Here is a 27,056-nt window from a genome sequence, read left to right as displayed (position 1 = left end):
AATAAATACTGAGCAGGTAAACACACAAACACACGTCTCCTTGATGAAAGTCACATGACAACAACACACACACCTGTACTTGGAGTGTGTGTGTGTTTCTAATTTTGTGTGCTTCACTGTTGTATTGTGTCTCACACACACACACACACACACACACACAGAGAGACAAGGTCGCAGCCTGTGATTGGCTGCCTCTGAGCCGCTGTGACTGGAGGTTTGAAGGTTTGCAGGCGGAGACAAGGTGATCAGTCACTGACACAAACTTTAACGTCACCTTGGAGAAAACAGCAACACAAAGACTCAGAGGAGACACAGGAAGTCTGTGTGCTGAGGCCTCACACTGTCAGAGTCTGACAACAACATGGAGAAGATTCCTACACAGACACAGCTGTTTATTAAAGATGGAGAACCAGAAACATCTCTATATCTCTCTACCAGACTCCACTGACAAAAACAGGAGTTTAACCAGGAGCTGCTGGAATAGCACTGCCTCCATCTGTAGTTCAGAGAGTTAATCTGTTCATATTCAGTCAAACAGTCAAACATTAACAGCAGCTGAACTGTCTGTAATCAGCTCCTGGTGTCAGTGTATCATGAATGTTCACACTGTTTTACTGCAACACTGAAGGAAAGTTAAAAACAGGAGGATTCTGAATGAAGTTCTGCAGCTTCTGTTTCCTGGTTTGGATTGTGGATCTTTTCATGAGTCTGTAGTTTGTTTTCAGTGGAAGAAGCTTTAAACTCTTGAGTCTGTTTCTGGAACAGGAGAAACAGCACCTGCAGGTGTCAGGTCAGGTCTCACCTGGACGCTCTGACACCATAACCTCACTGGAAACTCTCTCCTCTCTCTGAGTTAAAATCTGTCTGCTGGAGTAAACTGTGTCTGGATTCAGATAATTCAGATTTGTGAAGGATTTTAATTTGACCTGATGAAGACAGAAACCCTCAGAGACAAACTCAGACTGTATCTGAACATCTGAATGCTGAACATGCTGGGAACACGGGGACGAACATCAGATAGAATATCTGCCCAACCCATAATAATGAATGAGATGTGTTTTTAAAGGTGGGGGGTTTGGTAAGTAGGCCAGAGAGGAGACGCAGCCTCCAGAGACGCCGTTAATGTGGAGAGTTTATTTTTATTTTAATGTCATTCTGGACTTTGAAACGGACTCATTCCCTAAAGAAGTTTATTAAATGTATTTACAGAGCAGTGATGTGATGTGGTGAGAGGTGAAGATCTCTGGCTCCTCCATGTGGACGCAGAGTGAACTGCAGCTTCACTCAGAAACTGACAAATGCTGCGTCAGCTCCATTTTCTGCTGATTGTCTGAGAAAGTAAACTGTGCATCGAGTATCTGTCAACAGCAGCAAACTGAGAACTCATTAGTCAGAAATAAATATCTGTATGCACAAACATCATCTGCAGAACTCAGATTTAATTATTGACAGAAAATCCATTTGAATTAATGAGATTTTAATTTAATTTTACACAAACTGTGACTTTATTCAGAGATTAGTTCAGTGAATCTACGGAGGATGTTTCAGAGAATCTGTAGTTTTAACAAACGTGTGCTGCAGTCTTAAAATGTCTTTTATTTACAGACACAGATGTTTCTTTTGTCAGTTCTGGGTCTGAGAGTAAATGTTCTGTAAAAAGAAAAACATTTTTGAGTCAAGTCATATTAAAAACAACAGTGAGTGTTTTACAGTCATGTCTGAATATGGAGTTAGAAAATCAGGAGCTGAACCATTGAGGGTTTTACACAGAACCAGTAGGATGAGACAAACTGCTGTGGTCTATCACTGAGTGCTGTGTGACCTGTTCTCAAGCTTTCAGGTTTACAGCTGTTAACCTCTGAACTCTGACCTCTGACCTGTCTCTCGTCTCAGATATGGCGACATGGTCCCGAAGACAATCATGGGGAAGATCTTCGGCTCCATCTGCTCTCTGAGTGGCGTGTTGGTCATCGCCCTGCCCGTCCCCGTCATCGTCTCCAACTTCAGCCGGATCTACCACCAGAGCCAGAGAGCCGAGAAGAGACGAGCACAGAAGGTGACGACCCTGAACACTCACAGTCTGATTCCACCCACACTCCTCTGAACTCACTGCTGATGGCTTCAGTTTCTAAACATCAGCAGTGAGGGAGCAGAGTCAGGGCGGGTCTCTTTAGTCGTACAGTACAGAGTTATTGACACAGTCAGTGGGAGACTGAGAGCTGAAAAATCAAAGTAATGGCGACAGGAATCAGGACATGTGTTGTGTTGACAGAGTGTGAAGGTGTTATTCACTGCGTCACCTGACAGGCTGACAGCGACTCTGTGCTCAGGTTCAGTGCGTTTCAGATCTCATCAGGTGGAACAAACATTTCCACCAAACACAAAGAGAAAACAGGCAGCAGCTCCTGTCCGATCACAGCTGAGTTAGTGCTTTGCCCCTTTTCCTTAATTTAGATTCTTAGCTTCTGAATAAGCCACAGGAGAAAAGAGAGGAAGAGCGAGAGGAGGAGGAAACTGTGTCCAGGGCTTTACTTCCTCCCAACGTCAACAAATGAGTTTTCTGGTTGTGTTGGAGACCTTTGTTTATCCCGCAGGGAGACAGACAGAAACATGATGCTGGAAAGTTACAGAGAAGCAGCTGAATCATTTCTCTGTCAGAGAGAGAGAGTCTGCTGCTGCCTCGACAACACAACCTGTCCACCGTCCAACGCTGATCGAACAACTACAAAGGTTCAGACAGATGGAGAGATCGGGACTCCTGAAAGATGTTTTTATCTCGTGCGCAGATGATCATCTTTCTGTACAAGTTGTCTTTCACTACATGTTTGTCTGTTTGTTCACCACAGACGTGATTTGCACAAGTTATTGTTTAATGTTATTTGTGCAAATTATTATCCTGTAGACACAACTTATTATATTCTTCATCTACCACCTCTAATACATGAGTTCATATCTTGTTTACACGTTCTCTCTGATGTGCACGAGCCACTGGTGTTATTGTTGTTTCCAGTCAGGTTGTCACACGTAGACGATTTCTATGCTGTGAAAAGTCAGAAGTCTTTAAACGATCATCTCAAATGTTAAATAATAATTTCAGCGTGACTTCTTCAGCCACAGATGTTTCCTCAGGCTTCAGTTTGTTTACCATCATACTGACAGTATAATTGCTCTGCTGCTTTGCTCAGCTGTTCACTTCACACAGCCACAGACACTGGACTGGACGGGCTAAATGGACGTTTGTATGTGTTCACAAACAGAAAACCAGGCTTGCTAGAATTCGTGCAGTGAAGAGCGGAGGGGCTAACGCTTATTTGCAGTACAAACGCAGCTGGCTGCTGATTGACCCAGATGAGGAGGTAACCACAGGAAATGCAGTCGTCGTCGGGTGGTGCTGGTGTTTTTCATCCTTTGATTTCCTCTTTCTTTCATGTTTTCTTTTTCCTTGTTGAGCCACGACCTAACATGCTGCAGGCTGCTGCATGCTGGATGCCCGATGTGAACCGGAGGGGGATTGGCTGTTTACGTCCTCATGCTGCCTCTTTCTCAGTCTTCATTCACCGATGTTTCTCTGTCGTCCTGCTTTCATGTTTCTCTCTCTCTGTCCCTCTTGTTATCTATCCATCTGGTTCAACACTGACTTCATTTGTACTTTTATCAGCCAAATATCAGTCTTTTTTAAGTTTCGTAATTCACATCAACGTCAAAGTCTTAATTGTAAAACTTGGTGAGTTATGATACAGAATACAAACATGGAACCTCACATCAACCTAAGTCTGTCTGTTATTAAACCACAGTATTTAAACGTTATAGTGTCAGAAACTCTTCCATAGGAGGTTGAAGTCTATTGATGTTGTTAACAAAGTGTTTGACTTTAACACCAGAAGCAGGTGTTTGTTTCTCATTCCCCAACAACCAAAGTTTAATTTAATCCTGACCACATTTTTCCTGATCCTTAATCAAACATTGCAGTGACAGTTCCCAAAGTTTAACTAAGTGGTTGTATTTAAGCCAAACCATGACCTTTCCCTGATCACAGTGGTTTTGGTTTTCTAATCCAAACCAAACCTTCACCATAGAGAAGCAGTCAGAACAATGTTATTTAGTTAGAGGTAGGTCGGCTGAATGCTGAGATAATGAGCTCTGGAGTTTAACGCCCTGATGTGGTTTTAAAACTGATACTGACAGGAAACTGTTAGTGTTGAACCTTCTGTCTTTTTTCAACAACTCTCTCTGTATGTGGCTGCATTACGACTCATTTTCATCCTGTTTCATTCTTTCTTTCTTTCACACAAGGAGACAAGAATTAATTGATCCATCCTTCCAACCTTAATCCATCCCATGAACCCATCTATGCATGACCTGGTCCTCAGATGTGGCCTGAGAGTCTCCACCTCACCAACAGGAAACAGCTTCATCTACAAACCCTATCCACCTTTACTTCTCAGCTCCTTTCTTCTCTCTGCTCTGTCTCCTCTTCTTCTTCCTCTGTGTTTTGGTTGGACTCGTGCATTTTGATTGGCCCTCCCATGTGGCTCGGCTGGCGACTGACTGTTCATGACATCATCACTATGCGTCTTAGATCCATTACCATGTGGAGGAATGAGATTGGGCTGAGCTGCATGTCGGCCAGGTGGCATGCAGAGGAGCAGAGTCAGTGTGATGCAGAAGTGACGGAAGAGGGTGGTGGCACTTCACTCTGACCATTACAGAAACAATAAGATGTCTTGTTTGATGTCTCACCCAGAGTCAGAGGAGAAGATTAAAGAGAAACAGTATAGATCAGTCTGGGACACGTTTGGAAATGTTAAGCCAGCAGCCTGAGCTCACTTATTGGTGACCCCAGGACTACAAGCCAGTAGGACCAGGAGTAAGATTTTTTCATTTCTTCATGGTTTCTGAAAGTGAGTTTTGTGACTTCCTTTAGGTCCTCAGTGAATGAGGTTCATGACTTACAGGTCCATTGATTAAGGTGTCTTACTTCTTTTGGGGTGCTCAGGTCAGATGTTTGTCTCTTTCTGTAGTATCACCAGGAAAGAGGCCCAAGACTTACTTTAGGGTCCTTTGAACAGTCCTCAGGAGCAAGGTTCATTACTTTCTTTGGAGCTGCCAAGTGTGAGCTTTGTGACTTTTTTTTAGGATGGCCCCAGAAGTAAGGTTCAATGAGGTTCATAACTTCCTTGGTCCCCAGGAAGGACCCTAAGGGAAGTTATGGCTGATTTTCTGACTCTGGGGAAGACACCTAACAAGCATACCTCCCAGAGTGTCAGACCGTCCCTTTGGCAGTACCTGAGCACCTTACCCCACGATCCCAGAGTCATCAGTCCCTCTGTCCGTCCACCTGCGTCACATTAAGTCTGAACCCCTGAGCAACACAAGTACGGTGGCTCTCTTGGATCAAATGAGGCTCAAGTCAAAACAAACAAGTAGAAAGATAAACACATTTAGAAAAGCAGTGATGAAGCTGCTGCACGGCTGCTGTCGGTGGCCTGAGTTTGAACCAGTGAGCAACCATTCATTTTTTAACTAACTCTGAAACAGGAGGGGATTGTGGGTAACACGCTGGACAGCTGTAAATGTTCTTAGAGCATAGCGTTGGCAGAAGTTGGTGAGAACGTTAGCCCTGTCCAGGTGTATCACGGTGGATCGGCCCCTCTTTGTACTGTGGTTCTGTGCAGAGTGAAGCCATGTCCAATGATGGGCTCAGCACAAGGTCATGTGATTTCTTTTGTGCCCTGAAGGCGTCCAAGGAAGCAGGACAGGCGCTGGTGTGTAAAACCAACCCCAACTTCGAGATGCATCATCATCACCTCCTGCACTGTCTGGAGAAGACCACAGTGAGTTCACACACAGATACTGTCACTTCTACACTGTAAGATATCCAAATTTATGTTGTCTTCAAATAAATACTGTTATATATATAAATAGTTCTACTGTTTATTTCTGTTGTTAGCCACTGTGTTGGTACTACCACTAGGAGTTGTCAAAGTCACATGTTGTCAATGGTTTTAATGTGATAAAATGTATTAATATTAATTAGATGCCGTATTTTAAACCTCTTCCTTTGTCATCCTATAACACCCCACCCATGTTCCTCAGAACCATGAGTTTGTGGATGAGAAGACGTATGAGGCCAGCTGCAGGGAGGTGACTCTGGTGAAGCAGGTTTCCTGTTCTTCCTCCATCTCTTCCTCACCTCACGGCCTCACCTCCTGCTGTTCTCGCAGGAAGAGGAAGACCTTCAATGTCCCAAACTCCAACATGTCTGTAGGACTGCAAGGCAGCATCCAGGAGCTGAGCACCATCCAGATCAGAGAGAGACCACTCACCAACAGGTAGGAGACTGAAAACACTGGGTTTTATAGTGGAAATGTGTCAGCGAGGAGGGAAACATTCAAACACTCAGCTGGACATTAAAGTTAATTAATTGTTGAGGAGCTCCATGTGAAGGCTGTAGAGGTCATTAAAGAAGCTGGCAGAGGTCTTTCAGGTGGTTTCAGAGTTCCCTGTGAGGGTTATAGAGGTTTCAGGAGGTTTCAGAAGTCATTGAAGAGGTTTCAGAGGTCATTAAGAAGGGTTTTAGTTGACTTTGAGGACACTGCAGTCCTTTAGGGTGACTTTGGAGTTCGTCCCAGGATTCCTCAAGGGGGTAGCATAAGTCTTTAGGTTTAAGAGTTCCTTGTGCAGGTTGCAAAGGTTTTGACGATTCAAAGACGATTCAAGTGACACTGAGGAGGCTGCAGAGGCCCTTAAGGAAGTATTAGAGGTCAATGAGAAGGTTCTGGTCATGAGGTTCCAGACGTTCTTCATGAGGTGCAGAGAGAAGTTTTAGAGATCCTTGAGGACATTGCAAAAGCCCTTAATCAGACAGCAGGAAATCCTCAGGCTATGATCCTAAATCCTAAGGCCTTATCTGAATGTATTTTATCAAAGACGAGGCTGGAGAATAAGACCTTTCCTTTTATAGAAAAACAGTGCAGGAGACACTCTTTAACCTAACATTACTTATAAATACACTGAAGGATGTTATAAACACTAACAGTAGGAGCCACACTCACAGACATACTGTATATAAACACATGGCACCAGAGATCATGTGACAGTGTATTCCCATGTAGAGTCAGAGACCAGGAATCCAGAATATGTACAGCTGTGGGAGGTCTGAGAGCTCTGGGAACTTTCTCCTAAACATGGACAGCTGGGAAACCAACTCCTCTCTGTTCTATCCTCCTCCTGTCTCTGTCTGTATCACCAACCATCACCTCACAAACTATTCTCTTCTTTACATCTTAAAACTCACAAGATTCAACATTTTAACACTTGTGTCAATGTCTACCAGCAACAGGAGATTTATTTTTAAAGTGTCATTCTGCTCTACTGTCACCTACTGGCTAAAAGTCATTAGTTTCTGCAGGACTAATAGAAAAAGAATTATTGAAAATAAAGAGGATAAATCTGGGTTTAAACTTAACTGAAGTTTCTTAATAAATCACAAAGACACCGTTACACTGGCTCTTATTTTACTCTTGAATCCAAACGTTACCATTTCCTCTCTCTGTAGTCGTTCCAGTCGATCCAGTCTGAACGCCAAATTCGAGGAGACGGTTCCTCTGAACTGTGACCAGCCGTACATGACCGCCGCCATAATCAGCATGCCCACGCCGCCTGGCACCACACCTGAGGGCGATGAGTCAACCAGCTCCACCGACTACTCCCAGGCCAACATCGTCCGAGTGTCAGCACTCTAGACGATACCAACCCCCTCCGACACGGCAGGAGGACGACGGAGGTTCAGGGTCAGGGGTCAACAGCCCCAGCACCACATCAGACTCAGACGGCAGGGTTTGGTAGCTGCTTCATGTGTCCACGCTGGAAGTGATGGGTTAGTTCAAACAGTTCTCCACTCCACCTCTCGGGGAGGAACACGTCAATTTGAACACAGTAAAACTCAGCTAACCTCGGATCACAACATTTTCAACAGTTTCTTTTTGGAAGGATTTTTACTCCAGCAGTGAAATATCAGAGAGGAGAAAATGGCCGCTCTTTGGCTGATGACTAATATCTCTCTGAGAGAATTAATCGTTATTATTGCTATTTTTCAAATCCTGTACGTCTTCAAATTTTGTCTTAAAAACACAAAGAAAGTTGATGCTAATGTAGATTTCTTTCTTTTGAAAGTGTTTTAAAGGAAACATCCAACATTTTAGGAACCACACTGTTAACCATCTCACCAGAGTCAGATGGGAAAATGGATCAGTTTCAGATATGTTTAGCCTAGCATAGCACAAAGACTGGATGCAGAGGGAAACTGCTAGCCTCAGTCTCGAAACCGCTCCAAAACTGTTTGATTTACATGTTGCATCTCTTTAGTGAATCACCGATCCATTAAAGAGTTAGCTGGGTTTAGCTGACCGGAGCCTGTCTTAGACTTTAAAAATACTTACTTATTTTGTCATTACATAAGATGACGTATCGTTAAGTCCTTGGTGTTGGACAAACAGTCTTCCAGAGCTAAGTGCTCCTAAAACCACAGTGTCTCATTTTCTACTTGTGTCAAATAAACAAGATACAATATGTAAAGAAAGATAGTTTTGAAATTGTTGGTACTTTTTCTTCTCGTGAGACAAGGTTTCATTTAGCTAGCTTAGAAGTTTCCCCATCTTCCCATCTATCTCTGGGTATATTAGCCCTGGTTCAGGACAGTGTGAATGGTCTTCTCATGGAAAACTTCTCATTGGAAATTCAGTCATTCAAGTTCATAAAACCTGTGAAGAATATATTAAGAATAGAAACTCACCCTGTGGTTGGAAAGTTTTTAAGGTGGAAAAAAAACAATGTTGACTGAGTGTCAAACAGTCTTAAGCATGTTTTAGTGACTTTAAACTTATTTATTGTTTTTGATATTCATTAATACACTATTTCCATGATTTCGATATTTATTTGTTCACATTTCTATTTATAAAGTCTGGATATGTGACCAAATCACAGAGTGATTTTGAGGAGTGTTGAAGTCTTAAATATTTCTAAGACCATGATACAGTTTGAGTTCTGGATCAGGGCTTTGTCAAATGGTTATCAGCTGTTCCTCCCCCATTATAAGCTTTTCCTTTAATTAGCTGATTTAGAGGAGGAGGTTTTGTATTTGCAGCTTGATGTAGAAAGATGAGACGAGGAAAACCTTCGAGCATGTTCAGTATCTGTGTGTGTTTGAGTGCATGGACCAGGTGTGTTGTTCCTCTGCATGCAGATCAGATTGAGTGTGTGTGTGTGACCCGCTACTGCAACATGAGCGGACCAGGTCTGGTTTAGGTCCGGGTCTGGGCCTGGGTCTGGTCCTGACTGTGTATATATTAGTTTTGTACCTGATCTTTCTGTCGGAGCTCACTGCTCTTCCTCTCTGCTGTACAGACACATGAACACACTGAACCGCCATCTTGGAAAACACTGATGTCAATTTGTGATAAGAAAAAAATCTGTTTGTCTTTGCACTGGAGCTGGCATTTATCTTTGTTGTCCTGCTTGCTGGTTTATTTAAAGCACATGTTGCCTAATGTTGTTTTTTTTTTCTTTTTTAGCCTTTAACTTTCAGCCAGGGTTAAATCACTTTGTTGGGAAGATGCTTGTCTTTTATCACTGGTTGAAAGAACTGGTTTCAGGGAGAACTCTGTACTGTAACAATAGCTGCAGCCGTAATTTAAATACATATATATAACTATTACAATGACTACTAATGAGTGACCCCCTAAATTATAAGATGTCCCATCACCCAGCTGTCCACTGTAAGAAGAGCAGGATCTATGCTTTTAGCTGTTAGCTGTTAGCAGCATCTTATTTTTTATTCTATTAGCTGTAGCAACATTTATTTCATGAGTTAGCCAAACTACAGTCTAAACTAATATTTTAATAGTAGTAATAACAAAGCCTTTGTCTTTTTGTTGTTGAAAAAGACCAAGAGAGTGATGAGTCAGAACACATAATTCTCCAGCATTGAACATTGTAGCTAGGTAGTCGAGTATTGATCAGTAAATAATAGTAAATAGTCAGAATCTCCCAGTTATACTTTTAAGAATATCACTTTAATATCTTTATAAGAAGATCTTTGGACACTGTCAGCCTGTGAACTTATAACATTAGCTAACGTTAGCTACGTATCATTAGCTCTGCTGCTAAAGGTCAGACTGACAGCTTCAACCATATCACAGTGATGTAGCCGCTAACACTAAATCTGAGCTATGTTAAACTGTAGAAATGTTCTGTTACTGATTCTGACAGTAAACAGAATTAAACATTTTGGGAAATTTATTCAGATTAAGATATTCAGATATAATTGCATGTGTTATGCACAGAGCATCAGGGCGAGGCTGGCCTAATGTTAGCTTAGTATTTTCATCACGTACCTCCCACTGAAACCATAAACTGTTGTTAATAGATTCTGATTGTGTGCAGATTAATTATTTAGCTTTATGTGTGTTAGTAGGTGTATTTCTGTAGTTTGCACTGAGCCACACTATAGTTGTTTCACCCTGCTGCCAGTCTTTATGGTACGCTAGGCTAACACAAAGATCTGATTCTCATAAGTAACTTTAACTGTCAGAAACAGTGAGATGATATTTCTCTGTCTTGAAACTAAGACAACACTAAAATATTTTGGTGAATATTTTGGATCACAGTCCTCATTTGACTTTCTTGTGGATCCCCCAAAGTCCCAAAATATTATGTTTATATCTTTTTATATTTTATCATTTTATCAGCTTTTTAGATATCTGTGTTACATTAAACATTATACAGTGACTATATTTCATTGTGTAGTCAGGACGCGTTTCACACTGAAATCTAGCCATTGAACGAAAATATCCAGTAGTTTGGGTTCAAGTAGAGAGTTTTATTGTTGACTGACAAATGGAAAAACACTTAATATTTGTATTTTTGTTATGAAAATGTTTAAATTTAAAGTTGGATCTAATTTCTCAGAAACATCAGTATCTGCCCCAAATGGTTGAACCCAAGTCACAGTGAACCATTTCACTGAAACGTCTGAAGACGAACTTTGAATCCATTTTGATACGAAGACACTGGTCTTTTTCTTAAACTATGAAAACATTCCTCTCCTCTGTGGGGAGACTTTGTTTGTTATCCATTGGATTTTAATGAAGATTTTTCCCGGATTCACCTTGTGGACGTTTCTACGCTACAACTGGATTATAAATCATTTGGAGAAGAGAGCACAGCAGATCACATTCAGATGATCTGGATTTTATTTTTTCTGCCATCAGAGCACCAAAGTATCAAACATTTGTGAATGAGCTCAGTTCAGCACTGATGCAGTTATATTTAAAAAAAAAAAAAACATTTTAATGACTAATATTTCATCTCAGTGCTGGTATTTATCTTGAACATGATCGGTTTCCTTGTTGATTATTTTCTAAGATGTTTCCCAAATTCAGCTTTTCAGACTGAAGATGCAAATGGCCAACCCCGCTAGCTGCCCCTTATTTAACCCCCCATCACCATCACTGCTCGACAGTAATTTTACATATGCAACCAACGTCTTTTTCTTTTTTATGTTTGTTTTGTAAAGATAGCTGATGCTTGGGGACATGGGGAATAGAAGAATAGAAACATATTTTTGAGGATTATAATGTTAATTTTTGGTTGCAAAAGAAAGAACATTATGATTACTGTTGCTAGTGCACATGTGCTGTAATTGTTCTTTGGTGTAGTAAACCATTTTTTTGTTTTTGATAATTTCCATAAGAAGTTGTTGTGTCTTATGTTCAGTTAACATTCCACGTGGTATTTTTCTAAAGCCTTTGCGATACAACATGCATGCGTTTGGATCAGTTGTCATGTCAGAGGTGATGAAGATGAAAAGGATTTACCTGTAAATTGAATAAATTTTCCGGATGAGTATGATCATTATTACTTTTGATTTGTTACAGCTTGCATTATATTGATAAAATATGAATTAATCAGGACAATATTTTAAAAAAGAGAAGCTTCCATGGTTTTAGTCCAGTGCAGTGTCTGAGTAAATAGAATAAAAACATTGTCCTATTAAAACACAAACAGCATCTGGGCGTCTGTTTTCATTCAGTACGATGATGATCTAAATTCCCCCGAACAAAGTCAGACTTTCAGGTTGTTTTTTTATGGTATGATTCTACACGGTGTCACAGAATACTTTACGATATGATACTTAACAATGCAATACTTTATGATACGAAACTAAATGATACAATACGATATAATATTAACAATACTTTACTCTGTAATACTAACAATGTAATATGACACACCGTTGCGATAGTGTGTAAAGTGAGATGACTGCGAACTTCGGGACATGCGGATGGTTTTAATGGCGGCAGGTCGTCTCCAGCAGCTCAGACGTCCAGTGTACACTTAGGGTAAATGAACTATTAATACTGTGTACAGTGGTTGTGGAGGTAGAATTTCATACATGCTGGATGTTGGGAGCTTTTCACTCTGAACAGCTGACGCTTTGTGGTTTCCACTTTCTCCAACAGCTGCAGCGGGACATGAGGAATGTGGTTTAGGTGAAATGTTTCAGATGGTGAATCCAGAGTTTTTCAGCCTTGAAGTTCCTCTAACATCAGGACTATGAAAATGTACATTAATATGAACCTGCACTCAGTGTCCACTTTATTAGGTACACATGTACAGTCTGTGTCTACTGGACCTCTTTATATTCAGAGGTATTCCTAATATTCTGACTCCCTCATGTATATAATGTAGTCCAGTACAACCTAAAGCTGATGTTACAGATGTTATGGCAGATCAGCTGCTTCAGATTGAACAGGTGTACCTAATAAAGTGGACACTGAGTGTGTGTCTGAATTTCTACATATCCAGTCACAGAGTCTATAACACTGAAATATCTGAGTTTCTGTGGTTTGATGTGTCTGCTTTGATAAAATCCAGACGGTAATTAATTTATTTTTTAATCTAAAACTTTAAATCAGGTCAAATTGAATGAAGGGAATCCAGATATTAAATTATCTGACCACCAAGTTTTTTAAATTGTTGAATGCTGTGAACAAATAATAATTTCACAGCAAAAAATACAGCAGCTGGTTTACAAATAATAATCTGTACAGCTAACTGCCCCTCGAGGCGTTGAAGCTGTGCTCTGCAGTTACACCTCCCGGCTCGTCTGCAGAGCCTGGTAACTAAACCAAACATCCATGTTGTGTAGACAGATCAGTGTCATCCTGTTTTAATGTTTAGTTTTTATTCCAGTGAGAAAATGATCAAACGCTCCAATAAATGTGAGACAAATATCATTAAATATTCAACACCATGCACAGTTTCTCATGTAGAGTTTATCTCTCTGATGAACATGTGTTTATCTTCCAGTGGGTCCTGACACGCAACAACAACGACAGCAACAACATCCCGTCCTGAAAAAGGTTTTTATCCAGTCTGGATGAAGAAGGTTTCCAACAGTTTCTGTAGTGGTGAAACATTCCTCTTTCCCCAGACAGTGGTTGTTTCCTTTAGTGTTTCAGTCCAGTGAAGAACCACAGCCAGAGAACCACCGTCCATCATCTCAGGTTATAGTTCACACAGTTTTTCTCTTTGTTCCGCCGACGTGTATCTGCAGCAAATCAGTTAAAGGATGAAGCCAGTTTATTCCAACTCTGGTCTTTGTGTAGTTCTGTCAGTGATAACGACAGTGAACTCACCGAGGTGAAATCTGACATCTACAAACACGACAGAACATAACCCAGTTTATCCAGGTTATTAAATCTAATACGTCTGCTTGATTGGATGACACTGATGAATGTGTTGGTGTCATGGCTGCTGCCTCAGACTGGTTTACATCACGTGTATCAAACAACCTGGTGAACCCTCCTCAGACCTGTGGTGTTCCTCAGGGCTCCATGCTCTGTCCTCTTTCATTCTGTTTCCATGAAGATTAGAATGTTTTAAAGACTGAATATTTATCAGACATGTTTTATTTGTTTACTTCCCTCTTTTTATCTCATTTTTTGTTGTGTGTTTGTGTATTTTTGAACATTTAATTTCCTGTGTTGTCATGGCTGATCTGCTGATGTTTGACCTGTTCACAGACGACATGAACACGGTGAGTAAAATGTTGTAACTGACAGAAACTGTGGGTAAAACTCCAGATGTTTGTCCTCAGCTGCTACGACAGACGCGCCATCTCAAACTGGTGTTCATGAGGTTTGGAGGCTGCGGCCATGTTAGCACAGCCTTTATTAGCGCGGCTGCAGCCTGACTTCAGAGCTTCAGCCGAGGGTCCATGTGTCACCGTGACCGGGACGGAGTCGTCCGGCGCCGGCAGCGTTGTGGAGTCCAGATGTGAAGACTTCCGTCCGTAATAAAGAGCCCAGAGCAGCGTGAGGGTGAGCGCCATGGCCAGGATCTGAGCCACGCCGATGGACACGCCCAGGAAACGCAACACCTGCAGCTGCTTCGTCCCCCGGATGAAACTGTAGATCTTTGGACCACAGCCCTGAAACAAACACCGGGGATGAGGAGTCATCAGTCTGCAGCTGTCTGACATTCCTCTGACTTTAAACACATCCAAACTGAATGTCATCGTCAGTCACCTCGTGTACATGGACAGAAAAATAACAACGTGTCAGGTTTAAACATAAAGAGTCTGAGTCCTCTGACAGGAACAGGGTGATTCCTAATGTGTGGATATCAGATAAAGATGAAGAGGAGGAAACACAGTCGCTGTTTTAACGTCTGTTCATTGTCTCTGTCTGATTTCAGATGAACCTCTGTGATTGGTGACATCTGTCCTCCAGTCAGAGTGGGTGGAGTCTCACCTCTTGGTGGAGGTCACTCAGGTCGTGGTAGTGGGCGTGGCGGGCGCAGCCTGGATACTGATTGGAGCAGCAGGAGTCAGGTGGCCACTCCATCTCTGTCATCTCCAGCCAATCAGTGAAGTAGATCACCCCACAGCATTTAAACTGTCCACAGGTAAACACACCTGTCAGTACACAGGTCACATGACCACAGGATGTGTGTGTGTGTGTGTGTGTGTGTGTGTGTGTTACCTCTGTCTGGAAGCTGTTCCAGGTGTGTGTGAGCCACTGGTAACGCTGCAGGCCATAGTTTGGCATCCGAGACTTCAGACTGATCATATCAGAGCGCTGCACTGACGGCTGCACACACACACACACACAGACACAGACACACACACACCCACACACACACAGACACACACACACACACACACACACACACACAGACACACACAGACACACACACACAGACACACACACACACACACACAGACACACACAGACACACAGACACACACACACACACACTTGATGATTTTTATTCTTTCATATTTTTCAAACTGAAACTGTTTGTTTTGTCTGTTCAGACATTAAATCTCCTTCAAACTGTCGACACTGTTTCTGTTCCTTCATCAGTGACAATAGAATAGAATAGAATAGAATAGAATAGAATAGAATACATCCAGTTTCTCCTTATAACCTCATGTTTCTGTTTCCTGTTTGAGTGAAATGAATCTGTGTTCTCTCATTATAACACTTACTGTGTATATTTGTGAAATCAAAGTTTGTTCTAAAGATAAAAACCTGGCATTAAAACATGGAAATAAGTGTGTGTGTGTCTCTTTAAAACGACTTCATTTAACTGAAGATTTTTATTATTTAACTTTAGATTTTCTGTCGTTAGACCTCAATAAGACGTTTGATTCACTGACGTCTGATTGGAGACATAAAATTCAGAGCTGTGACCGAGGAGGAAGCTGACTCACACTGAGGACAAGCTGTGCAGACGGTTCAGGTGTTTATCAGGACGACTTCACCTGAAGCCCCCCCCCCAACTACCCACATCTCCCTGCAGGCAGACAGGTGAGGCCTTAAGCTCAGGTAACAACAAACAGAGAGAGAGAGGACACTACACCTGAGTTTACTGCAACCACTCTGACTGTTACTGTTGTTGTTGTTGTTGTTTTTGTGTGTCTGTGTTGTTGTGTTGTTGTTGTTGTGTGTCCGTGTACTCGGTGTGTTTCCCTAGTGGACAGTGCAACAGGAGCTGATCTGTGAGCAGCCGGACGTGTCGGACATTTCTGGTTATTATTAGAAGAGACGAATCTCTGCAGCTGAAAATATCTGAACAGCTGCTCACAACCACAGCTCTGATTGGTCAGACACCCTCAGCTCTGATTGGTCAGACACCCTCAGCTCTGATTGGTCAGAATCAGACGACACAAATGCATGAAGGCGTCACAAAAATGAAAGCAAATCAGACATTAAAGTAAAAGTTGTAACGTAATATTTTCAAGATAAGATGCGATATTGGAAATTTCTAACATTTTATGATTAATTGTCGTTTACAAGAAAATTAATGATGTAATTTTGAGAAAAACATTTTTAAATTATGTGATGAAGTCTCAAAATTGAAAGTTTCAGTTTCATAATAAAACATCATAATATTATGGAATAAAAAGTCTAAATTCAATGTGAAACTGAAGAAAAAAATCAAAAACAAAGTTGAAATTTCAGGGAGCATCATGATATTCTGAGATAAAGTTTTAATTCTATGAGAATAAATCACAGAGTGAGGTTATAAGTTTAGACAAGTCTTAGAGTCATGAGAGTAAAGTCTGATGTTTTTTTTCATTGGTTGAATAATTAATAAAGCTGTATGTTATTTATTAATATTATATAAGATGATACATTATTTATAATTTTACATTATTTATGGTGTCCTCTGAGGAGTGTGGAGATTTATAGGAAAGTTAAATAAAAGTTTTCTCACCTCATCATAGGTCCACACAGCGCTCGCCAGCTCCACACAGAAAATCACTAAAAGACTCCCGAAATACTGAAACACACACACACACACACACACACACAGAGTCAGTTCAGTCAGTTCAGAGTCAAACATGAATGTGACCTGAAGAAGATTGACAGGATGTTTCAGGCTCAGTCACTGGAATAAACCTGCAGTGTGTCTGTGGCTGTGATGACCTCTGCAGCCTGTAGGAGGCGCTGACAGGAGCTCCTCCTCCTCCTCACTCTGACTTATACCAGAGGAGCAGGGTCAAAGGTCATAGGTCATCAGTAACTGTCAGTAACTTCTATAATAAAGGAGACATCAGATCCTGTGTTCTTTATCTGATCATCTTGTGTCCTATGCAAACACAGAGTCTGTGCTGAGGGGGGCGCTGCAGGTCAGAGGTGATGGAGCCATAAACACTAAAGGGTTGATCCTCTGGAGAGCAGGAACTGCAGCAGAGTCTTTACATTAGTTTACAAACATGTAAACGGTCCAACATATTTTAGTGTAGAAGAGGAAAAACCTCTGTTAACGATTGATTCAGAGTCAGTGTGTTAACAGTAGAGTCAGACTCAGTGTGTTAACAGTAGACTCAGTGTGTTAACAGTAGAGTCAGTGTGTTAACAGTAGAGTCAGACTCAGTGTGTTAACAGTAGAGTCAGTGTGTTAACAGTAGTCAGTGTTAACAGTAGAGTCAGTGTGTTAACAGTAGACTCTGTGTGTTAACAGTAGACTCAGTGTGTTAACAGTAGAGTCAGTGTGTTAACAGTAGAGTCAGACTCTGTGCTGGTGTTTGTCCTGCTGCTGTGAATCTGTGAGCGTCTGATTAAAAACAACAGGATGAGGTGGAGCCGATGTTTCTATTGTGATGTGATCTCCCAGGTGTCTCTGGGGTGACTGAGGAGGGGTGGGGGGGTGGTGTGGGCACTTCCTGTCTCCGCCTGTTTCCCATCATCCTCTCTGGGAGTACATTCATGGGCTCTCTGTGTCCCCACGTCTCGTCTTTCAGGGACGGACTGAGGGGACAATCTTATCTCCTCTGAAGGACAATAGAGACACCTGACTCCTGGCCCCGCCCCCTCAGGCCACAGCAGACAGGTGATGTGGATCAGAGAAGGCAGACACACTGAGCTCTGTGTGTTTACTGAGCAGCAGGTGGTGTTCAGGTGTGAGGTCACCTGGTCTCTGTGTGAACCCTGAAACTCAAACTGAAAACTCCAACTACAGACTCCAATTCAAACTGAAAACTGATGAACCTGATGAATCTGATGAATCTGATGATCAGTGAATCTTTTATCTGGGTTTTATTTGTCTATCTGATGGTCAGTTTTCCTGTGTGGTGCAGACGTACCCAGGACAGCAGCAGCAGGTTACATTTGAGCGTGCCGCAGTATCCCACCATGGCCACGATGATGAGGAAACAGCACACGGCGATGATGACGGGATGAACAGCCGGAGAATACGTGAGGACAGCCGCTTCCTCCAACCTGCACACACACACACAGTCAGGAGGTTGATGTCTTTATATCTCTGCAGCTCGGACAGAGATTCACACCACAAGGACACCTGGATCCTCCATGTGTTCGTCTCTGAGTCAGGAGGTCACATGATACAACAGGCGACCTGGTTCACTTGGAGTCGACTGAGACTCTGACGCTCCGCATCCATCAGGACTCATGGTCCGGTCTGCTTGTGTTACCTGAGCGGTGGCGGTGTGTGTGGACTCACCTGGTGTGAGCTGTCAGGGTCAGGACGGTGTTCAGAGAGTCTCTGATCCAGGCTGCCACTCCCAGCACACACGCTGACATCAGCTGGACACACACACAGAAATAAACACACATGGATCAGTTTCTGCTGCCTACAAATAACATCTCGGAATGTGAGACACACACACACACACACACACACACAAACACACACACACACACACTGTGGCCTACTTTCACCACAACTTTAACTGTAAGTGTCAGAGCAGTGAGAGCTGCAGCACAGAGGGAACACATCTGATCTGATAACAGTTCGTACAGAGACTAAGACCAGGTTATCTCTAACTGTTGATGATGAAGCTGTGAGCTCATCACATCTGTCTCAGGACGTCCAGTCGTGATGAAGTCACATGAACAGCTCAGTCTGTTAATCAGAGCCTACAAACACCACTGACAACTGAACAATGAAGGAAGCAAATTTGACCTTTGACCTCTTAGGGTCTGAGGTTTGTCAGGTTCAGTTCTGACATGAGAAGAGAAATAAACAGTCTGTTCCTGAACGCATCACGTGCTGTAACTTCACTTCATGTCATTAGTCCTGCTGAGTCAGCGCTGAGTGAAGCTCTGTGTTAGGGTTAGTAACATCCAGCCCGGGTCGGACCGGCCCGGCCCGGGTCAGCTCCTCTCACCCAGAACAGCAGGTTGAGTGCGTACAGCAGACAGCGCAGACACCTCACCGCGTCCTCCCGAGCCATCCCGACCGCAGCTCCGCCGTCCAGCTCACCTGAGCCCGGGGCACCATGGCAACATGCTCACCGCAGACACGCCGCGCGGAGCCCGGAGAGAGGTCCGCGAGGATCAGCGCTCGTCAGACCAGAGCCTCGTCTCAGAAACGGCGTCTGCTCCGAGCACGAAGCCCGCATCCCCCCCTCTGTCTGTCTGTCTGTCTCTCTCTCTCTCTCTCTCCCCTCGGCTCTCTCCGGTGTCTTGTTTTAGCAGCTCGGGTTTCTCCGTCAAAGCTCCAGGAAACTTTCCCAACAGGTGTTTTCTTACTCTCCTCGGCCCCGCCGGGATGATGGAGCGCGCGGCGCTGACATTTCCAAATCAGTCATCAGTCACTGAGCGGGACCAGCAGAGACCAGCAGAGCCCAGCAGAGACCAGGGCCCGGATCAGCTTTAACCCACACAATCCAAAATCCTCAAACCGAAACTCCCAAAACTGAACAACACAGATCCAGATTCGGGACCAGGACCGACGTCCAGCGGTCTGTTTAAATCCTCAGTGTCCAGAATCTGACGCCTGAACTCGGCCTCTGCTGTGAAGACTCAGACTCGGACCGTGGAGCCGGAGTCCGGAGACTTGGCTGCAACTGTAGCCGGAGCCCGGAGCGGTGTGGAGGGGGGGCGGTGCTCGGTCCCGTCCCGTCCTGCTGCCGCTTCTTCTTCTTCTTCTTCACTAATTAAATGCGCACAGCAGCAGCAGCAGGAGCCCCTCCCTCCCCCCGTCCCCGCCAGCGAGTCCTGGGGGAGGACAGAGGAATGTGTCCGCCTCCAGCCGCAGAGCCGCCGGGTCAGGAGGCCAGCAGACTCACGGTGTTGTTGTGTTGGAGAGTAGGAAGCTGCGGGCGCGTGGAGGCCTCTGCTGGCGGCGCGTGCACCCACAGAGGCTGCAGAATATAAAAGTGACAAAAGTATGTGGACGAACAGATGTTCAGGTACACAGTCTGTACCTGGACAGAATGACACACCTTCAGTAGAAATACACGGACTGGACTCAAGTCTGTGTCCAAATCTGTGATTCTAACAGGTGCAGATTAACATGTTGTGTCTGACACTGACAGCATGAACAGACACAGTGCAGAGGTTATTTGTCATAAACCAAAATTCAACCTTCAAAAAGAAAAAAGAGCCACTGATGCACTGTGGGTAAAAACTAATCCACTGTTGTTTCTACTGCTTTATTTTTCCATTTCAAACAGACATAAGACCTGAACGATCCTGTCTCCTGCTGCTTCTCCCCTGGTGCATCCTGGTCCTTCACCTGCCCACACACCTTTATTCAGCTCTCACACAAACAACAACTAAAGCAAATTATAATCTGATTTATAATCTGATCAAAACGAGCTACAAAACAAAACACAAACAAACTGACAAATAAGAATTATTCAGTCAAATCAAACAGGAACCTAAAGGAAGCCAACTGAAACAACAGCTCCTGCAGGAGGAGGTGGACAAAAATATGTGGACAGAAACTAATACTGAGATTATGATGACCACAGGTGATAAATAAACTACAGACTCAACCTACAACAGCAAGTCCACGTCCATCAGAGGTACAGATAGAACTGGTGAAGACAGGTCTCCCTCCATCACTGTGGTGTAATTATCATCTGTATATCTCGTAGTTTCCAGCTGATGATGACGTCTGAGTCCAGGTAAAGTTCAGAGTGAAGATGCAGCAGAAAAAATATTTTTCATTCCAGGTCGATAAAAGAGTCTTTGAGGAATCTGGAAATGTTTCCAAACCAGCTGCAAGTGTCATTAAAGAGCCACAGGGTTTTTTCACATCAGATAGTTTATCACATGTTCTGACGCAAATAACTTTGTCAATAAAAAAAGGTTCATTTTTGACAGATTTATTACCTGGGAGCAAAATAGAAAAAATGTACATCATGCAAATAAAACAAAAAGCAACAATGAAGACACTTCATAACTCTACAATTAAATAACGGTTTAAATAAACATAACACAGTTTCTTTGCATAGTTTAAGATCTCCACATCAATATTCAAATATATACATGTTTTTTATCCTAAATTTTTATTTTTCTCTAATCTTTATATTTCACACTAGACTTTAAGCAGAACCTCAGGAGTACATTATATTTCACCATACATGTTTCATGTGTGTGTGCTAAATAAACCTTTGAATATTTTGATTTCTAAATAGGTTTCTTTTGGCAAATATGTTTAAATGCAGAATTTATCAAATATTACCATCACAGATTGTAGACTAATGCTTGATATATTATTTAAACATGGAGATTTACACCACAATATGTACATTACTTAAACAAATTTGGAGACTATTGATTTGGGGATGTTTTAACGAACAAGCTGGACATGTACTGAACTACAACTCCCATGAGGCATCTGGTGGAGGACGTAATTCAACGCCCGCGTAGGTTTCAGCCAATCAGAACACATGCAGCCGCTTGCGTCACCTTCTCTGACCTCAGTTTTTCGGGGTATTTTTTTCTGAGAGAGACAGCGGCTGGCGGCGCCATATTGGAAGAAGAAATTTGCTCCATAAAACGCGTTAAACGTCAAATTTGCCGCCATGCTTTACCTGGAGGATTACCTCGAAAGTGAGTATGGGATTGTAACAAAGCGGTGGTGGTGTTGTTGGGGCGTTTTGTGCGTTAATTGTGCGTCATTTGCCGGCCTGTGCGGCCCCGGCCGTTAGCCTAGCCATGCTAGCAGATAACGGCTTCTTCTTCTCCTGGCAGTGATCGAGCAGCTACCCATGGATCTCCGCGACAGGTTTACGGAAATGAGGGAGATGGACCTGCAGGTTCAGAGTACGTACAGCCCGCCGGTAACACAGCACCGGTATCACAGCGAGGGCACACACGTTTAACAGGCACACAGTTTCAGACATTCAGACACTTTATACTATTTTACAATAAGATCCGCGTGCAGTTAGCTCACGGTTAGCATCAGCTGGCTAACATGAGCTAAGCGATTTAACCCGAGTTTAATGGGAGCGTTTATTCGCTGAATACCGTCCGTTTACACTGGTGTTACACCTGTTTACACATGTTTACACCCGTGCTACACCTGTCCTGTCACAGCCAGCTTTACTGTCACTGCAAACTCTGTTAATGTAGTTAATCATAAAGTTGGAGGCGAACAAACAAATGTTTGTGTATTTCCAGGGACAGTGAACATTGATCAGTGTCAGTGTGGTGTTCAGCTGCTGAGCCTCAGCCAGCTGTTAAATCAGCCATGAAAACAAGAATAAAACAAACAACATGAAAAATTGGAGAAAAGTGGCTTTTAAGGGGGCAGCTGGAAACTGGAACATTTCCCACTGCACTCACAGTATTCACTTAAAACAAACATCAGGTAGATGAAACTAAATATCAGTAATTCACATGAGTCAGTGAGGAGCAGCTGACCTGAGTGAGCAGTAAACATTAAAAATGGACTAGTTAATCTCCAGTGTTTTCACAAGCTGATGAAATGGATCATAAAACTGTTTGATAAAAACAAACTGTTTTTGTAAAACTGAATGATCACATTTTATTTTCTGAAGCCTGTGAAACACTATTTATGTTCTTTAAGTGTTTTTTTTCCTCCTTTTTCCTGTTACAGATGCCACAGATCAGCTGGAAGCAGAAAGTGATTGAGTTCTTCGTCAATGCAAAGAAGAACAAACCTGAGTGGAGGGAAGAACAGATGGAGGTTATTAAAAAGGTCAGAGAAGTTTCCTGTTTGCCAGTTGTTCTGAAAACAAACAGTTGAGTTACAGACATCGCATGTTTGATTTAATCAGAATCTGTTCTTGTGTTTTTTTTTTTTTCTTGTAAATGAGACCTGATCAAGTAAAAACACATCCTGTAAAATCACTGAAACATTCGACTGTTCAGAATCTGCTCTGTTAGGACTGAGTGATGGAAAACTTTTATTATTACTGTTGGTTAAATGAGTCTGTGATGAATTTGTGTTTCAGGACTATTACAAAGCTCTGGAAGATGCGGATGAGAAGGTCCAGCTAGCCAATCAGATTTATGATCTGGTGAGTGAAGGTGTCTCACAGGATACAGACTCACCTGTTACCTGAGTTACCTACAGAACATGAGCTGAATATATCCACCTCAGTTAGTCTCAGTGTTTACAGGTGTAGTTCTTCAGGCAGATGCAGATGAAACCAGCTGAGAGTCTGAGTTGTTGTTTCTCTCTGCAGGTGGATCGTCACCTGCGTAAACTGGACCAAGAACTGGCCAAGTTTAAGATGGAGCTGGAGGCCGACAACGCCGGCATCACTGAGATCCTGGAGAGACGTATGTCAGATTTGACATTTATTCCTGCTGAGTGGCGCTCTTAAAGCTCTGATGATTATTTATTTCGAACACGAGGATGCTGTTTAATTTCCTGTGTGTCTGTTCAGGATCTTTAGAGATGGACAGTCCGTCTCAACCTGTCAACAACCATCATGTCCACTCTCACACCACAGCTGAGAGTAAGTACCAACTGATCTGTCACTGTTTAATCACTGGATCAATATCAGGATCAATACTGACTTTATCAATCAGATCAGGCATCAGACACTTTCTACTGACCTGCATTAAACACCTCACACAGTAGTGAATGTCATCAGATACAGTGATATCTTATCAATAATCAATATATGAGCTGAGGTATCAGGAGAGTAACAGGTTCATTTAAATGAATGTGTTGAATGAATAAATCATCAGGTTTTTTTAGGCTCAGATTTTGATGTCAGCTTCAAACCTTCAGCTCTGGTTGTGAAGTTGTTGTTGGAACAGTGTGAGGTAGTTTGTTGTGATTTGTTTGTTGTGTTAAAGTGTTAGGGTTAGACATGTTAAACATGTTTGTTGTGTGTGTAACAGAGAGGAAGTACAGCGCGCCGACTCACCACACTACAGAACACGTTCCAGAGAAGAAGTTCAAATCTGAGGCTCTGCTGTCCACACTCACATCAGACGCCTCCAAGGAGAACACGCCAGGTAACAACTCCACCTGGACTCTGACCTCCACCTGTAACCTCCTTAGTGTATCTGCTAATTGACTGTGTGTCCCCTGCAGGCTGCCGTACCAACAGCACGTCCTCCTCCACCAACAACGTGTACAGTGTGAACTCCTCTCAGCCTCTGGCCTCCTACAACCTCAGCTCTCTACCTGCGGGGCCCGGGGCCGGAGCCGGGGCCATCACCATGGCTGCTGCTCAGGCTGTACAGGCCACAGCACAGGTCAACACTCAGTTTATCTCAGAGTTTTACTTCTTCTGTTGTGACTTCGTGGGGTTTGACTGTGTGAAATATCTGCAGCTCGTTTACGTCTCAGTAAACTGAAAGATGAGCTCTGTGTTTCCTGTGTATTCAGATGAAGGAGGGCAGGAGGACGTCCAGTCTGAAAGCGAGCTACGAGGCCATCAAGAACAACGACTTCCAGCTGACCAGAGAGTTCAATCTGTCCCGGGACAACACAGGTTACTCTTCCTCCGCTCTGGCCTCCACCCTCACCCAGCCCCTCACCCCCACCACCGCCTCCGACTCCAGGGGACGCAAGTCCAAGTAAGACCTCTGCACCCCCACCTGTACCTTCATCAGCATGTAACGTAGACGTTTGTATGACAAAGCCTCATCTTCTGTTTTCCAGAAGCAGCATCAAGTCTTCCAATCATCAGTCATCTTCATCGTCCTCCTCTTCCTCGCTGTCATCATGCTCTTCATCGTCAGCACTGGCTCAGGAGCTTTCCCAGCAGGCCTCAGCACTACCTGAGGCTGAAGCCAACAGCCAGGTGGACTGGACCTACGACCCCAACGAGCCCCGATACTGCATCTGTAACCAGGTATACACACACACTGCGTCAGTAACCAGGTATACAGACACACTGCCTCAGTAACCAGGTATACACACACACTGCCGTCTGTAACCAGGTATACACACACTCCATCTGTAACCAGGTATACACACACACTGCGTCTGTAACCAGGTATACACACACACTGCCTCTCAGTTATAATTATGTTATAACTTGATATTCTCCAGGTGTCTTATGGAGAGATGGTCGGCTGTGATAACACAGATGTAAGTATCATGCTTTTATTTTGTAGTAATGACCTGAAACTAGCTCCAGAATCTACAGATTATTATGATTTCTTCAGTTTAAAAGTTGTTTGTTGTTTGTGGGGAGACGTCCAACCAAAAGTTTAAACCTAAATAAACTCTCAGCTGGTTTTTCTGATCAATATATTTGTGTATTGATTGTTGATCTTTGCTCTCTTCAGTGTCCGATCGAGTGGTTCCACTACGGCTGTGTGGGTCTGACGGAGGCTCCGAAGGGGAAGTGGTATTGTCCTCAGTGCACGGCCGCCATGAAGAGGAGAGGCAGCCGCCACAAATAGACTCACCGCTGTCTGTCCGCCATGTTGGATTTTAACACACAGCGGCCGACAGAAGGACAGAGGTCAGAGGTCAACGGGCCGCTCACACACTGCAGCCAGTTGACTGATAAAATACTTTGTGCCAACACAGACGGATTAAAGCCACGTGAAGAAAAATCATTTGAGTTCTGAGATAAAATCTGAAAATAAAAATCATCTCACAACTCAAATATTTTAGTTTCACTCAGCACAGATTTGTCTTTAATAACCTGAGTCACAGCCACAACAACCAGAAAATAACCTGCATTTTCTCTCTGTCTTCATGAGTCATGAGTAACATTTACACTTTATTAAGTCAGACTTCAGATCTCAAAACTCTGACTAAATAAATCCTGACTTTATTGATCAAATTAGTCAGAAGTCTGAAGATGAAATCTCAATTCTGTGGGTTCAGTATTTTGATGAATCTCTGTGAATTCAGCTCTGAAAAGACCAGAGTTTTTTTTATCTGGAAACATCAGACGTCGTCTGAAGCTTCAGATCTTTAAACACTAAAACAGTGAAACTTCATTAAAGACTCTCTGGACAAACAACCTGCAGTTTAACTGTGGTTTAATGTCACAGTTCAACTTCATCAGAATTTATTGTGGAAAAACTCAAATAACCTGCGGAGACGAGAGATGCATTCTGGGTAATTTACACCTGAAGAACTGAAGAAGAAACTTTGATCAAACTGAATGGTTTTTATAAATGGGACAGTTTTAATTTTGTCCGTTAACGTCAGCTGACTGTGGACCACACACAGAGCTCACCTGGTCAGGTAAGAGGTCAGAGGTCAACCTGTCGGGGCTGGAGGAGGAGGAGGAGACTCTGTTGTCCAGAAAACTGTGAAGATAAAATCAGTTCTGAGATTTATCTGTCAAACATCTGAATTCTTTCAGTTAATCTCATCAAGTTTTTACTTTATCACATTCATTAAAAATTAAATGAAAAATAAATCTCAGAGCTGAAGAATCATTTTTCCCACGTGGCTTTGCTCCTCTTCCTGTCCAGAAGAACTACAAACAAGATGTTGGACTCCAGCTATGGAGGCTGTGGTTTGTTAAAACACCTGAACCTGATGAGATGAAACTTTACAGACGAGTTGATTTTAATGTTTAACAGGAAAAAAAAGCAGAACAAAGTCACAGCTGAAACCTGTGTGTGTGTGTGTGTGTGTGTGTGTGTGTGTGTGTGTGTGTGTGTGTGTGTGTGTGTGTGTGTGTGTGTGTGTTTTCAGTCATTCTGCACTGACGGCGTGTTTGTGTTTGTTTCCAGGGATGTCTAAAAGAAGTCCAATAAAAAGGTCGAGATGTTTGATAAACTTTGTGTTTTAATCATTTTTATTACTCAGCATTTATTTTCTTTATC

The 27,056-nt window shown here is 42.9% G+C and overlaps 3 protein-coding genes across 5 annotated transcripts in view; 2 read left to right on the top strand and 1 right to left on the bottom strand.

Annotated features, from left to right (window-relative positions):
- The window catches only part of LOC108892097 (potassium voltage-gated channel subfamily D member 2), a 53,944-nt gene extending 42,040 nt beyond the window's left edge, over positions 1-11,904 (top strand). Inside the window, exons 2-6 of one of the 2 annotated variants that reach the window (XM_051077865.1) lie at positions 1,894-2,056; positions 3,258-3,356; positions 5,739-5,834; positions 6,097-6,332; positions 7,559-11,904. In XM_051077865.1, coding sequence (XP_050933822.1) covers positions 1,894-2,056; positions 3,258-3,356; positions 5,739-5,834; positions 6,097-6,332; positions 7,559-7,745 — 781 coding nt within the window. In that variant the 3' untranslated portion in view covers positions 7,746-11,904. The remainder of the gene's footprint in view (positions 1-1,893; positions 2,057-3,257; positions 3,357-5,738; positions 5,835-6,096; positions 6,333-7,558) is intronic. The other variant, XM_051077866.1, reaches the window with a different exon arrangement.
- Positions 11,905-13,215: 1,311 nt separating this feature from the next.
- Positions 13,216-20,054, bottom strand: tspan12 (tetraspanin 12). Of its 2 annotated transcripts, none has more exons than XM_051077868.1 (7): positions 19,230-20,054; positions 18,538-18,620; positions 18,161-18,296; positions 16,789-16,854; positions 15,048-15,155; positions 14,817-14,960; positions 13,216-14,494 (listed from the first exon to the last, which is right to left on the bottom strand). In XM_051077868.1, exons 2-7 carry the CDS (start codon positions 18,615-18,617, stop codon positions 14,165-14,167), a joined length of 864 nt encoding a protein of 287 aa, XP_050933825.1. In that variant the 5' UTR covers positions 18,618-18,620; positions 19,230-20,054; the 3' UTR covers positions 13,216-14,164. The 2 variants fall into 2 exon arrangements, with proteins under 2 accessions (XP_050933825.1, XP_018545073.1); XM_018689557.2 differs by having other exon boundaries at positions 19,205-20,035.
- Positions 20,055-21,729: 1,675 nt separating this feature from the next.
- On the top strand, positions 21,730-27,009 carry ing3 (inhibitor of growth family, member 3). Its single transcript, XM_018689543.2, is given in 13 exon segments — positions 21,730-21,881; positions 22,023-22,094; positions 22,891-22,910; positions 22,912-22,992; positions 23,249-23,314; positions 23,483-23,579; positions 23,687-23,758; positions 24,150-24,266; positions 24,346-24,509; positions 24,643-24,833; positions 24,919-25,111; positions 25,312-25,350; positions 25,551-27,009. Coding segments are annotated over 13 exon segments (1,257 nt in total). The 5' UTR covers positions 21,730-21,853; the 3' UTR covers positions 25,668-27,009.
- The last annotated feature ends 47 nt before the right edge of the window (positions 27,010-27,056 follow it).

The sequence above is a fragment of the Lates calcarifer genome, linkage group LG18, assembly GCF_001640805.2.
Source record: "Lates calcarifer isolate ASB-BC8 linkage group LG18, TLL_Latcal_v3, whole genome shotgun sequence".
Lineage (NCBI taxonomy): Eukaryota > Metazoa > Chordata > Actinopteri > Centropomidae > Lates > Lates calcarifer.
The sequence above is the reverse complement of the archived record's forward strand: the minus strand, read 5'-3'. Positions and strand labels throughout refer to the sequence as shown.

Bases quoted from the DNA above. Each gene is read 5' to 3' on its own strand.
- tspan12 (XM_018689557.2), bottom strand. From the start codon at position 19,270: ATGGCTCGGGAGGACGCGGTGAGGTGTCTGCGCTGTCTGCTGTACGCA. The intron at 18,621-19,204 runs GTGAGAGGAGCT...GTGTGTGTCCAG, and splicing joins CACTCAACCTGCTGTTCTGG to CTGATGTCAGCGTGTGTGCT. The intron at 16,855-18,160 runs GTACGTCTGCAC...TGTGTGTTTCAG, and splicing joins ACCTGCTGCTGCTGTCCTGG to TATTTCGGGAGTCTTTTAGT.